General features: G+C 46.8%; 1 protein-coding gene across 8 annotated transcripts in view; it reads left to right on the top strand.

The window, feature by feature from the left end:
- The window catches only part of U2SURP (U2 snRNP associated SURP domain containing), a 337154-nt gene extending 322633 nt beyond the window's left edge, over positions 1 to 14521 (top strand). For all 8 annotated transcript variants that reach the window (XM_063915979.1, XM_063915980.1, XM_063915981.1 and 5 more), the window contains 3 exons: positions 11677 to 11795; positions 13587 to 13754; positions 14008 to 14521. In XM_063915979.1, the coding sequence (XP_063772049.1) occupies positions 11677 to 11795; positions 13587 to 13754; positions 14008 to 14146 (426 nt within the window). In that variant the 3' untranslated portion in view covers positions 14147 to 14521. The remainder of the gene's footprint in view (positions 1 to 11676; positions 11796 to 13586; positions 13755 to 14007) is intronic.
- Positions 14522 to 15227: the final 706 nt, after the last annotated feature.

Genomic DNA, 15227 nt, shown 5'->3' with positions numbered 1-15227 from the left:
CCTACGTTTATCATACTGTTAACTGGGTTCAGATCACAGGTTGTACAGTGTGATTGGTGTGGCTGGTATGAGTCTTACCCGGGATTCAAAATCCTTCCTTATTATGTACGCTCGTCCGGGCACAGTATCCTAACTGAGGCTTGGAGGAGGGTCATAGGGGGAGGAGTCAGTGCACACCAGCTAGTCTAAAGCTTTTACTTTTGTGCCCAGTCTCCTGCGGAGCCGCTATTCCCCATGGTCCTTACGGAAGTCCCAGCATCCACTACGGACTATGAGAAATAGAATTATCGGTAAGTAAATTCTTATTTTTACGCCGGCCACGTCACAGCCCTTTCGGACCGCGAGGTCTAGAAAGAACAAGCCTTTGAACACCTTCAGAGGTGGTCGTGCTAATGGAAAGAAGCCTGCTCCCGCAGGCTCCCAAAACCAGAAGCCAGCTTCTGATACCCCAAGGTCCTCCGCATGACGGTGGACAGCTAGGCCTGGAGGAAGGTCAGGTGGGGGCAAGATTCCGACATTTCAGCCACGTCTGGGTGTCGTCCGGCCTGGACGTTGGGTACTGGATATAGTGTCCAGGGGGTACAGGCTGGAGTTTCAAAATCTCCCACCTCACCGTTTCTTCAAATCAGGCTTGCCAGCTCTGCCGGCAGACAGAACAATTCTTCTGGAGGCTATCCAAAAATTGGTGGTATCCAAGGTTACTGTTCCAGTTCCACCTCATCAGTGGAACAAGGGTTATTATTCTAACCTTTTTGTGGTACCAAAGCCGGATGGTTCGGTACGGACAATTCTGAACTTAAAATCTCTGAACCCTTATCTCAAGGAGCTCAAATTCAAGATGAAGTCTCTGAGAGCTGTCATCTCAGGACTGACGGAGGGGGAGTTCCTGGTGTCCCTAGACATCAAGGATTCGTACCTCCACATTCCTATCTGGTCGCCGCATCAGGCATATCTCAGGTTTGCACTGTTAGACGATCACTACCAGTTTTTGGCGCTGCCGTTTGGCCTCTCCACAGCACAGAGGGTATTCACCAAGGTGATGGCGGAGATGATGGTTCTCCGCAAGCAAGGGGTGAACATAATTCCGTATCTGGACGATCTCCTGATCAAGGCATCGTCCAGGGAGAAGTTGTTAAGATCCGTTGCTCTCACGACACAACTGCTCAGAGAGCACGGTTGGATCCTGAACCTTCCAAAGTCTCATCTGGAGCCGACAAGGAGGCTGTCTTTCCTGGGGATGATCCTCGACACGGAGGTTCAGAGGGTTTTTCTACCGGTGGAGAAAGCATTGGTGATTCAATGGTCCGGGATGTCTTGAAGCCTTCATGGGTATCGGTTCATCGGTGTATCCGTCTTCTGGGGAAGATGGTTGCCTCCTATGAGGCTCTACAGTACGGAAGGTTTCATGCTCGATCCTTTCAACTGGATCTCTTGGACCAGTGGTCGGGATCTCGCCTACATATGCACCAGAGGATACGTCTGTCACCGAAAGCCAGGATTTCGCTTCTCTGGTGGCTACAACTACCACACCTTTTAGAAGGCTGAAGGTTCGGAGTTCAAGACTGGATCCTTCTGACCACAGATGCAAGTCTAAGAGGTTGGGGAGCAGTCGCTCAGGGGGAAACCTTCCAAGGAAGGTGGTCGAATCAAGAATCCCTTCTCCCAATAAACATCCTGGAGCTAAGAGCCGTGTACAACGGTCTTCTGCAAGCAGCACACCTTCTACAGGATCGGGCTGTTCAGGTGCATTCGGACAACGTGACCACGGTGGCCTACATAAACCGACAAGGCGGAACGAAGAGCAGGGCTGCCATGTCAGAGGTGTCAAGAATCCTCATCTGGGCAGAAAGACACGCGGTGGCGATGTCAGCAATCTTCATTCCGGGAGTAGACAACTGGGAAGCAGACTTCCTCAGCCGCCACGATCTCCATCCGGGAGAGTGGTGCCTCCATCCGGAGGTGTTCGAGGAGGTAACCGGTTGGTGGGGGTTCCTCACATAGACATGATGGCCTCCCGCCTCAACAAGAAGCTGGGGAGGTACTGTTCCAGGTCAAGAGACCCGCAGGCAGTGGTGGTGGACGCACTGGTAACACCGTGGGTGTTAAAGTCAGTGTATGTGTTCCCTCCACTTCCTCTGATGCCAAAGGTTCTTCAGCTGGTAAGAAGAACAAAGGTTCTGGCAATCCTCATTGCTCCGGACTGGCCAAGGAGGGCTTGGTACGCAGATCTGCTGGATCTTCTGTTAGAGGATCCAAGGCCCTTACCTCTTCGGGAGGATCTGCTACTGCAGGGATCGTTCGCTTATCAAGACTTAACACGGCTACGTTTGACGGCATGGCGGTTGAACGCCAGATCTTAGCTCGGAAAGGTATCCCGAGTGAGGTTATTCCTACCCTGATACAGGCTAGGAAGGGGATAACATCTAAACATCGTATTTGGAAAAAATATGTTTTTTTGTGTGAATCCAAGAAATTTCCTGCGGTGGAGTTTCAGCTTGGACGTTTTTTCCTTTTCCTGCAAGCAGGTGTGGATATGGGCCTGAGGTTGGGCTCCATCAAGGTCCAAATCTCTGCTTTGTCCATCTTCTTCCAAACACAATTGGCTGTCCTCCGTGAGGTTCAGCCATTTTTGAAAGGGGTTCTGCACATCCAGCCTCTTTTTGTGGCGCCAACGGCACCCTGGGATCTGGACGTGGTGCTGCAGTTCCTGCAATCTGCTTGGTTTGAGCCTCTGCTGGAGGCTGACATCAAGTTTCTCACGTGGAAGGCGGTCACTTTGTTGGCCTTAGCTTCTGTTCGACGCGTGTCGGAATTGGGGGCTTTATCTTGTAAGAGTCCCTATCTGATCTTTCATGAAGACAGGGCGGAACTTAAAGGGGGGTACTCACGGGAGAGATGTGTGCTGAGCGATCTTAACACAGACCGCTCAGCACATATCTCTCACCCCGCTCAGCACAGCGCGATGTGCTGAGCGAGGGGGAAAGCCGACGGGGGGCCGCTCACTTCACACAACGGTGAAGTGAGCGACCCGCTAGATTGAGCCTGCATGCAGGCTCAATCTAGCACCGGCGATAGCGATGCGCGGGGCCGCGCATCGCTATCGCTGGAGGGCATACACACGGCAGATCCGTGCTTAAAATCTAAGCAATCTAGCAAGATTGCTTAGATTTTAAACACGGATCTCTCCGTGTGTACCCCTCTTCAGACTTGTCCACAGTTCCTGCCTAAGGTTGTATCGGCTTTTCATATCAACCAACCTATTGTGGTGCCAGTGGCTACTGACTCCTCAATTGCTTCAAAGGCCTTGGATGTTGTGAGGGCTTTGAAGATTTATGTGAAGAGGACAGCTCGTCATCGAAAGACTGACTCCTTGTTTGTCCTCTATGATCCCAAGAAAATTGGGTGTCCGGCTTCTAAGCAGTCGATTTCACGCTGGATCAGGTTCACCATCCAGCATGCATATTCTATGGCAGGATTGCCGTGTTCAAAATCTGTAAAGGCCCACTCTACTCGTAAAGTGGGCTCTTCCTGGGCGGCTGCCCGGGGTGTCTCGGCTGTACAACTTTGCCGAGCGGCTACTTGGTCTGGTACGAACACGTTTGCCAAGTTTTACAAGTTCGATACTTTGGCCTCTGATGACCTCAAGTTTGGTCAAGCAGTCTTGCAGGAGCCTCTGCGCTCTCCCTCCCATACTGGGTGCTTTGGTACATCCCCATGGTACTAATATGGACCCCAGCATCCTCTAGGACGTAAGAGAAAATAGGATTTCTCTAACGTCCTAGAGGATGCTGGGACTCCGTAAGGGCCATGGGGATAGACGGGCTCCGCAGGAGACATGGGCACTTTAAGAAAGACTTTGACTCTGGGTGTGCACTGGCTCCTCCCTCTATGCCCCTCCTCCAGACCTTTGATACTGTGCCCAGTGGAGACTGGGTGCATTTCAGGAGCTCTCCTGAGTTTCCTGTAAGAAAGCATTTTTGTTAGGTTTTTTATTTTCAGGGAGCCTGCTGGCAACAGACTCCCTGCATCGAGGGACTGAGGAGAGAGAAACAGACCCACTTCTCTGAGTTTCAGGGCTCTGTTCCTTAGGCTACTGGACACCATTAGCTCCAGAGGGATCGGTACGCAGGTCTCACCCTCGCCGTCTGTCCCAGAGCCGCGCCGCCGTCCTCCTCGAGAGCCGGAAGAAAGAAGCCCGGTGAGTATGTGAGGAAAAGACCATCTGAGGCGGCAGAAGACACTTGGATCTTCACTAAGGTAACGCACAGCACTGCTGCTGTGCGCCATTGCTCCCCATCACCTCACACACTTCGGTCACTGTAAGGGTGCAGGGGGGGGGGGCGCCCTGGGCAGCACTATAAACCTCTCTTATGGCAAAGATAGATATATACATGTACAGCTGGGCACTGTACATGTATATAAAGAGTCCTCGCCACGTATTGAAAAATTTGTGCGGGACAGAAGCCCGCCGCCGAGGGGGCGGGGCTTCTCCCTCAGCACTCACCAGCGCCATTTTTCTCCACAGCACCGCTGAGAGGAAGCTCCCCGGACTCTCCCCTGCTTGACACACGGTGACAGAGGGTTTTAAAGTAGAAGGGGGGGGGGGGGCACGTAATTGGCGCATATACACAAAACAGCGCTACTGGGTAAACATACTGTTTTTTTTCCAGGGTCATATAGCGCTGGGGTGTGTGCTGGCATACTCTCTCTCTGTCTCTCCAAAGGGCCTGGTGGGGAACCTGTCTTCGGGAAAAGAGCTTCCCTGTGTATGTGTGGTGTGTCGGGACGTGTGTGTCGACATGTCTGAGGTTGAGGGCTCACCTAAGGAGGAGGGGGAGTTTATGAATGTTAGGTCTCCGTCGGCGGTGCCGACGCCGGACTGGATGGATATGTGGAATGTTTTAAGTGCAAATATTAATTTATTGCACAAAAAGCTAGACAAAGCCGAAGCTGGGGCACAGTCAGGGAGTCAACCCATGCCTGTCCCTATGTCGCCGGGACCTTTGGGATCTCAGAAGCGCCCACTATTCCAAATAGTTGACACAGATACCGACACGGATTCAGACTCCAGTGTCGATTACGATGATACAAAATTACAGCCAAGGGTGGCTAAATGTATTCGATATATGATTATCGCAATAAAAGATGTGTTGCATATCACTGAGGAACCCCCTGTCCCTGACACGAGGGGTACACATGTATAAGGGAAAGAAACCTGAGGTCTCCTTTCCCTCCTCACATGAGCTAAACGAATTATGTGAAAAAGCGTGGGAAACTCCAGACAAAAAAATGCAGATTCCCAAAAGGATCCTAACAGCGTATCCTTTCCCGTCGCAGGACAGGATACGGTGGGAATCCTCCCCTAGGGTGGACAAGGCCTTGACGCGCTTATCAAAAAAGATAGCGCTTCCATCCCAAGATACGGCTACCCTCAAGGATCCTGCTGACCGCAAGCAGGAGGTTACCTTGAAGTCCATTTACACACATTCTGGTACGTTACTCAGACCGGCTATTGCGTCGGCCTGGGTTTGTAGGGCTGTAGCAGCATGGACAGATTCCTTATCAACGGATATTGAGACTCTTGATAAGGATACCATTTTACTGACCCTAGGGCATATAAAAGATGCTGTCTTGTATATGAGGGATGCTCAAAGAGACATTAGTTTACTGGGTTTCAGGATAAACGCTTTGTCTATTTCTGCTAGGCGTGTCTTATGGACCCGACAGTGGACTGGTGATGCCGACTCCAAGAGACCTATGGAGTTGTTGCCTTACAAGGGTGAGGAATTGTTTGGAGAGGGGCTCTCCGACCTCGTCTCCACGGCTACGGCAGGTAAATCAAATTTTTTGCCATATATTCCGTCACAATCTAAGAAAGCGCCTCATTATCAAATGCAGTCCTTTCGTTCCAATAAAAGCAAGAGAGCATGTGGATCGTCTTTTCTTGCCAGAGGTAAGGGCAGAGGGAAAAACCTGCACAACAGAGCTAGTTCCCAGGAACAGAAGTCCTCCCCGGCCTCTGCAAAATCCACCGCATGACGCTGGGACTCCCCTGAGTGTACCCAGACTGTTCAGCCACGTCTGGGTCCACTCACAGGTGGATCCATGGGCAATAGAAATTGTTTCCCAGGGTTACAAGCTGGAATTCGAGGAGGTGCCTCCTCGCCGGTTTTTCAAATCGGCCCTACCGAAACACCCCCTGGAAAGGGAGATAGTGTTGCATGCGATTCACAAATTGTGTCTTCAACAAGTGGTGGTAGAGGTTCCCCTGCTTCAAAGAGGGCAAGGGTACTACTCAACTGTTTGTGGTCCCGAAACCGGACGGTTCGGTCAGACCCATTTTAAATTTAAAATCCCTGAACCTTTACTTAAAACGGTTCAAGTTCAAGATGGAATCGCTCAGGGCGGTCATCGCCAGCCTAGAAGGGGGAGATTTTTTGGTATCTCTGGACATAAAGGATGCATACCTGCATGTTCCCATATATCCTCCTCATCAGGCGTACCTGAGATTTGCGGTACAGGATTGTCATTACCAATTTCAGACGTTGCCGTTTGGGCTGTCCACGGCCCTGAGAATTTTCACCAAGATAATGGCGGAAATGATGGTGCTCCTACGCAAGCAGGGTGTCGCAATTATCCCGTACTTGGACGATCTCCTCATAAAAGCGAGTTCACGGGAGAAGTTGCTGAACAGCGTATCACTTTCACTGAATGTGTTACAGCGACACGGCTGGATTCTCAATATTCCAAAGTCACAGCTGAATCCTACAACTCGTCTGCCCTTCTTGGGCATGATTCTGGACACAGACCAGAAGAGGGTTTTTCTTCCGACGGAAAAAGCGCAGGAACTCATGACTCTAGTCATGAACCTGTTGAAACCAAAACAAGTGTCAGTACATCATTGCACTCAAGTTCTGGGAAAGATGGTGGCAACATACGAAGCCATTCCATACGGCAGATTCCATGCAAGGACCTTCCAATGGGACCTATTGGACAAATGGTCCGGGTCGCATCTGCACCTGCATCAGCGGATCACCCTGTCCCCCAGGGCCAGAGTATCTCTCCTGTAGTGGCTAAACAGTGCTCACCTTCTAGAGGGCCGCAGGTTCGGCATTCAGGACTGGATCCTGGTGACCACGGATGCGAGCCTCTGAGGTTGGGGAGCAGTCACACAGGGAAGAAATTTCCAAGGACTTTGGTCAAGTCAATAGACTTGTCTTCACATCAACATCCTGGAACTAGGTGCCATATACAACGCCCTACGTCAAGCGGAGATCTTACTTCGCAATCGACCAGTTCTGATCCAGTCAGACCACATCACTGCAGTAGCTCATGTAAACCGCCAAGGCGGCACAAGGAGCAGAGTGGCAATAGCGGAAGCCACCAGAATTCTTCGCTGGGCGGAGAATCATGTAAGCGCTCTGTCAGCAGTGTTCATTCCGGGAGTGGACAACTGGGAAGCAGACTTCCTCAGCAGACACAATCTGCATCCGGGAGAGTGGGGACTTCATCAGGAAGTCTTCGCGCAGATTGCAAGCCGGTGGGGACTACCTCAAATAGACATGATGGCATCCCGTCTCAACAAAAAGCTACAAAGGTATTGCGCCAGGTCAAGAGACCCTCAGGCGGTAACTGTGGACGCCCTAGTGACACCGTGGGTGTTCCAGTTGGTATATGTGTTTCCTCCTCTTCCTCTCATACCCAAGGTGTTGAGGATAATAAGAAAAAGAGGAGTGAGAACAATTCTCATTGTTCCAGATTGGCCATGAAGGACCTGGTATCCGGATCTGCGAGAAATGCTCACAGAAGATCCGTGGCCTCTTCCTCTAAGGCAGGAACTGTTACAACAAGGTCCCTGTCTGTTCCAAGACTTGCCGCGGCTGCGTTTGACGGCATGGCGGTTGAACGCCGGATCCTAGCGGAAAAGAGTATTCCGGATGAGGTCATTCCTACGCTAATAAAGGCTAGGAAGGCAGTGACGTCTAAACATTATCACCGAATATGGCGAAAATATGTTTCTTGGTGTGAGGCCAGGAATGCTCCTACAGAGGAATTCCATCTAGGCCGTTTTCTTCACTTCCTACAAACTGGAGTGAATTTGGGCCTAAAATTAGGCTCCATTAAAGTTCAAATTTCGGCCTTATCCATTTTCTTTCAAAAGGAATTGGCCTCTTTACCTGAAGTACAGACTTTTGTGAAGGGAGTACTGCATATTCAGCCTCCTTTTGTACCTCTGGTGGCGCCTTGGGACCTTAATGTGGGGTTAAGTTTCCTTAAGTCCCATTGGTGTGAACCACTGAAAACAGTGGAGTTGAAATATCTCACGGAAGGTAGTCATGTTGTTGGCCTTGGCTTCGGCTATGCGAGTTTCGGAATTGGCGGCTTTATCACATAAAAGCCCCTATCTGGTTTTCCATATGGATAGAGCGGAGTTGCGGACCCATCCTCAATTCCTACCTAAGGTGGCCTCATCCTTTCATATGAACCAACCTATTGTCGTGCCTGTGGCTACTCGTGACTTGGAGGATTCCGAGTCCCTTGATGTGGTCAGGGCTTTGAAAATTTACGTGTCCAGAACGGCTAGGATCAGAAAAACAGAAGCACCGTTTGTCCTGTATGCAGCCAACAAAGTTGGCGGCCCTACTTCAAAGCAGACTATTGCTCGCTGGATCTGTAACACGATCCAGCAGGCGCATTCTACGGCAGGATTGCTGTTGCCAAAATCGGTTAAGGCCCATTCCACTAGGAAGGTGGGCTCGTCTTGGGCGGCTGCCTGAGGGGTCTCGGCACTACAGCTGTGTCGAGATGCTACTTGGTCGGGGTCAAACACCTTTGCAAAGTTTTATAAGTTTGATACCCTGGCTGAGGAGGACCTCCTGTTTGCTCAGTCGGTGCTGCAGAGTCATCCGCACTCTCCCGCCCGTTTGGGAGCTTTGGTATAATCCCCATGGTCCTTACGGAGTCCCAGCATCCTCTAGGACGTTCAAGAAAATAAGATTTTAAACCTACCTGTAAATCTTTTTCTCGTAGTCCGTAGAGGATGCTGGGCGCCAGTCCCAAGTGCGGACTACTTCTGCAAGACTTGTATATAGTTATTGCTTACATAAGGGTTATGTTATAGTTTCATCGGTCTTGGACTGATGCTATGTTGTTTTTTCATACTGTTAACTGGGTAGTATATCACAAGTTATACGGTGTGATTGGTGTGGCTGGTATGAATCTTGCCCTTGGATTACAAAAATCCTTTCCTTGTACTGTCCGTCTCCTCTGGGCACAGTTTCTCTAACTGAGGTCTGGAGGAGGGGCATAGAGGGAGGAGCCAGTGCACACCCAGAGTCAGTCTTTCTTAAAGTGCCCATGTCTCCTGCGGAGCCCGTCTATCCCCATGGTCCTTACGGAGTCCCAGCATCCTCTACGGACTACGAGAAAAAGATTTACCGGTAGGTTTAAAATCTTATTTTTAATTACCTACCGGTAAATCCTTGTCTCGTAGTCTGTAGAGGATGATGGGCGCCCGCCCAACGCTGCGTTTTCCTGCATTGGTTTTACAGTTCAGTACTGCCTGGTTCCTAGGTAAGTTCTGCACTATTACGGTTTCAGCTGTTGCTGAGTTTTTCCGGCATGTTAGCCGGATTTGCCTGTTGTGTGAGCTGGTATGAATCTCGCCACTATCTGTGTAATTCCTTCTCTCGAAGTATGTTGTCTCCTCGGGCACAGTTTGTAGACTGAGTCTGGTAGGAGGGGCATAGAGGGAGGAGCCAGCCCACACTATTAAACTCTTAAAATGCAAATGGCTCCTGGTGGACCCGTCTATACCCCATGGTACTAATATGGACCCCAGCATCCTCTACGGACTAAGAGAAAAGGATTTACCGGTAGGTAATTAAAATCCTATTTTCCCTTCAATATCATTTGCAATGTCAAAAACCTTTCCCTCATGTGAATGCACTTAATTTACTACAACCCTTTCTTTGGTCTTGCAACCAAGATCTTATCCAATCCCATGCTTTCAAGTCTAACAATCTGTGATGTGGCAGTATCTAGATAAGCTACATCTACAGCCCCCCTTGATCGATTACTTAAGTCATCCAGTCAAAAAAGTCTTGTTTGACATGATCTCCCCCCAGTAAATCCATGCTGTTGGGATCCTGTAAATTGAAGGATTTGAGATATTTAGCTAGCAGAAAAAACTGCACTAATTCGACCTTGTGTATTCAATAGGGTGGGGGGGATTTAATTAGTGCTGCACTTTTCGCCTGTTTTTAGGTTGAGTTTGCATTCAACTTATTCAATGCCCGTGTAATTTTTTCGACTGGTCAAAAACTGCTGCATGGCCGAAAAATACGTGGATCAGCGAATTCGCCGTCAAATGTAAATTCAACCTAAAAACGGGCGAAAAGTGCTGTTTATTCAACTGGTCGAAAAAAAACTGCACTAATTGAATACCCCCTAAGAATGTTTCCATCAGTTTCCTTACTACTGATGTAAGGCTCACATGTCGACTTGTAACTGTGTTTGCTTTATAACCTTAAACGTGATCGTGCAGCACAGTAAAGGGGGGTATACACAGAGAGATCAATGCTTAAATTCTAAGCAATCTGACTAAGCACGGATCTCTCCATGTGTAGAGTGCCGACGACAGTGATGCATGGCCCCGCGCGTTGCTATCGCCGGCTCTAGATTTGGCATGCATGCCAAATCTAGTGAGATCGCTCATTTTTCTATTGGGTGAAATGAGCGGCTCCCCTGTCGCTGCCCCCTCGCTCAGCACACATCTCCCCCGTGTTTTCAGGGCTTAAGTATTCTGCATCCATATTTTCGGGTCAATATTGTGACTGTTAGCAGAGTAATTGACCAACTACCTCCCATTAAGATTTGTTAATTTTTCTAAAATTATGTATGGGAAAAACAACAACGTGTGTATGTGTTTTTGCCTGTTCCTATTTCTATTCTTCATACATCCCAGGCATGTAGGCATGCGTTCAGTTTTGCGACCTGTTAGGACTCCAGAATCCTAATGACCCCTTCTCTGCACACTGTCGGCTATTTCTTTCCCTGGGGAGAATGTGCATGTGAACTTGAGTAAATGGTCCCAAGGTTCGTTAGAGCATCAGATTATCAGTTAAGTGAAACGTTCAAGACACAGTGTAGGTGTAGGGTGTCTGGAACAAAAGATCACCTGTAGTCTCCTGCTTATCGGATAGCCGCCTGGCTTTGGGGTTTGTCCTGTCTTTCAACTTATAAAAGGTTAATGATTCCACTGATAACCTATGTGAAACTAGAAGCTTTTTCGCATTGGCCAACTGATGCTTCCAGATAGAGAACCTCTGTCATTCAAATGTGTGTTGGGTGAGGTTTTCCACACTAGAATAAATTGCTTGGTGTTGAATAACTACATTGATGGGTGCTGTGTGAAAGTAATGGTGCATTCTTATAGAGCATACTTGTTAATTATTTTTATGTGTGTTCTTTTGAGTATATCCTGAGAATAACCTGGGTTAATATATTCACATCTTTTGGATTTTATAGGCATCATGATGGAAGTTAGGCATCTATTCTTGAATTTTTTTTATTGATATGCTTTTAGTTTAGCAATTAAATATTACATGAAGGTGACTCCTAATGCCACAAGGTGGCAGCAGTTAGCAAACATTTCCAACTATGATTCTCTTGTAGGAGAGAGAAAAAGAGATGGAGAGAGAAAGGGACAGAGATAAGAAAGATAAAGAAAAGTTTGATTACCGATCAAAAGAAAAGAAAGACAAAGATGATGCTACTCCAACCAGAAAAGAGAGGTGATTAAAGATATCTCCAAACCATTGTGGTTACTTATGTAATGCACTGATAAATTCTCAAATGCATTTCAGCTGCATTCTGACATGTCATTGAAAGTGAAATTCAGTGGGGGGAGGGGGTTCCAAGCAAGTTGATTTACTTATTTATTTATTTTAATCCTTACAATTACTTTTACTTCAAATTCTGCATTCCTGCCACTGCTGATGTAGGAGTTACGTTTTCATCAGTAATCTGCCATAGCTGACAACCCCTGTCTGTATTTCTCTGCAAGCAGATACTCGCTGAATGTGTCAGCTGTGATCCAACGTGGTGTCCCCTGTTTCCCCTGTTTTCACCCAGCTTTCACCACCAGGGTCCTTCACTGGCATCTGGAACTGTTCACTTCTGGTCGGTGTCTGTAGCTACTGCAGCACCTCTGTGTTTGTGACTATGGCTGATTCCTCCTGACTGTTATCAGGGCCGCAGAAAGAATATTGACTCAGGAAGCTAGGTTCTACACAGGACAGTCAGAAGATTTAGGTATTAGCCCTTACCTGTGGGTCACCTGATTATAGCAGATATGGTGTCTGTTAGGAATATAGCAGGACCTTTTAAGAGTAATGCTCAGTGATCAATCTAAAAACTGATTATACACTTCTGAAAGTTAGTAATACATTCACATTCCCCACTGCCACGGTGAGAGGGATCACCACTCTCTCAACCCTGCTGCCCCAAAGTCTGAGATGGGAAGGGTTAGTGCATGGCACATCTACAAATAGCACACCAGAGCACGTGCACTCTGTCACTTATGGTGCCCAAACACTGAGCGATTTGCAAACAATGCAATATCAATAACGATTTACCTTAAACTTCCCGGCAGTTTCAGACTCCCGATACAGTGCAATGCACATAAGATATATCTTAAAGATCTTGCAAAAGATATGAATAGTGTCCACATCCAGGAGCATGCTGTCATTAACGATAGCTTCAGATCTTTACTGTAGCAGGGAAGATAAGAGGATACATCAAACGAGCAGCAGGATGTGTATCGGATCGTTATCGTTTATGGACAACAAACAATTTGCACTTTTGTAAACTATGTATCGTTGCGAACCATTGTTTTCGGCCAAACTGGCAAGTGTGTGGTCACCCTTAGGAGGCCCTCTGGGCAGAGATAGCATTCGGAGCAGGATGGAGCTTGAGCCCGATCCCAAACAGCTGAAAGACACCAGCTCAAGATTTGCCACCTATGTTAGAGGTTTTTTAATAAGCTCTGTATCTGTATACTTAAGAAGAGCTTTGTTAGACCAGATCTTAGATGAGCAAGATCACTTACAAGCATGAATGTAGGAGATATCTTCTCATTCAGAAATGATTAATCTAGTAAGCAATCTGGTGAAACTGAAGAAGCACCAGTAGGGAACAGAATTGTATAGTATGCAGAGATATGGTCAACATTGCATCAAAGCCAAATGGCAATTTGTCCTCATTCCACTGGTATTTTTATTCCTCTGCCTCATACTTGGGTCATGCTGTTATCCCATAAAATCACTCTTGGGAATATCTCCTCATTGTCAAGGCTGGAATCCCACTTTAGGATCAGTACTTTGCATGGTCAGCATTACCGTAGCTTTGTGGGTTTATGATGTCTTGAATGGCTGTGCGAAACAGATGTCATGATCACACCTCTTTACCAAGAACATACATTTGCTTCCAATGGCAGGCATTCTCTTTCATCAAACGTTTATTATTGGTACTAGAATTTTTATAACCTACATTAATGACTGTTTCATCTTCCTTGCGCTAATTAGGAAAAAGCGCCACAGTGGGTCCCCCAGCCCATCACGCAGTAGCAGCAGTAAAAGAGGCAAATCTCCATCACCAAAATCTGAACGCTCTGAAAGATCACACAAGGACACCTCCCGATCCAGGTCCTCTCATAAAGACTCCCCCAGAGATTTTAGTAAAAAGACTAAAAGGTAAGCTTTTGGAAGGAAGGGGGGAGGGGGCATTGCTGGGCGGTGGTATGGCACCTACACTTTCATCTGGGCTCCTTGATTTTATAAACATTTGTCAAGCCCTGATTATCTCTCTCTCTCTGGCTCTCTATATATATCTTCTCTTAGAAGGTGCCACTCAGTTGCCTCCGACTAACACATCATTTTGATAGAAATGCTTCACGTTATACCATGTACAGGACAGTTTATATACATAAACTTGTTTTAATTACAGGTCGCCATCTGGCTCTCGAACGCCTAAAAGGTCTCGAAGATCGCGGTCAAGGTCACCAAAAAAATCTGTGAAAAAGTCCAGGTCCCTGTCCAGATCCCCTCACAGATCTCACAAAAAGTCAAAGAAAAGCAAACACTGACCGAACTAAACCCCGTTTCCTTGTGTTTTTTTTTTTTTTTTTTTTTTAACGTTTTTTGTTTTTCAATGAATATGTCATTTAATGATGCTTTTTTTTTCTGTGCCTGAGATATCGGATTTAAGAAAATAAATAAAAATTGAAAACAAGGGTAAAAATAACGAAGTCCCATAAGGCCGCATTCCTCCATTTCCTGTGAATGCATGTGTATACATATGAGTAACTGCATCTGTAGAAATTGTCACTGTTTTATATTGTAAAAAAATCCTGTCCACCGTGGTTATGTATTTCCTCTAAATGAACCATTTTGTGCTCTGAATTTCACATCTGTCTGTATATGATCTGCTGGCGGTAGTAAACGTTTTAGTTTTTTTATTAGTTTTTTTTTTTTTTTACTCTCTTCCTTTTCCCATACCTCTGTTTGTTTTAGGATGTTGTGATAAAGATAAACTCATTGTTCCCATGCCCTCCTTTTTTTTTTTTTTTTTTTTTTTTACTTTTGGTTTTGTAGCTTTAAAACTTTGAGTTAGGTTTCAAATAAAATCTGAACTGATTATTAACAGCTTGCTTGAGACATGGTCAGCCAAATGATGTCTCCTCTGGTGCACATCATGAGGAGTTCAGGTCTGTGGCGTACTATCGACAGCTCAATGTGATCTGGGTTTTTTTTCAACCCTAAGGATGGTTGATCTGTGTTAACAGTGACAAAAATAATCCATGGTCATTGGATGTAGGATATTTGTCTTAAGGCTGCACCCCATTATTTTTCTAATGGGAAGGTGGAATTGTATAGGAAAATTTGTGAATTCTCAAAGAAGCGGTTAACAAAACGTGTACACATCGACCTTGTTTTTTTTAACATGTCTTATTTATCGTAGGACAATATTCATCTGCAGTTTTAAATGAATGACTCTTGGAGATGACTCATTCTAGTGACATTACTTTTCCCATGTTTACTGGTGACATTAAGAAGCTGTTTTGTTGATTGCATCAATGCAATATTATATCATATCTTCCTAAAGCTACTTCTAGCGTGTCTGATTGTATTCTGTACAAAAACCGAGCACAGCCATTTTGCATACTG

This window comes from Pseudophryne corroboree, chromosome 4 (genome assembly GCF_028390025.1).
Source record: "Pseudophryne corroboree isolate aPseCor3 chromosome 4, aPseCor3.hap2, whole genome shotgun sequence".
NCBI lineage: Eukaryota > Metazoa > Chordata > Amphibia > Anura > Myobatrachidae > Pseudophryne > Pseudophryne corroboree.
This window is presented reverse-complemented; position numbering and strand designations above follow the sequence as displayed.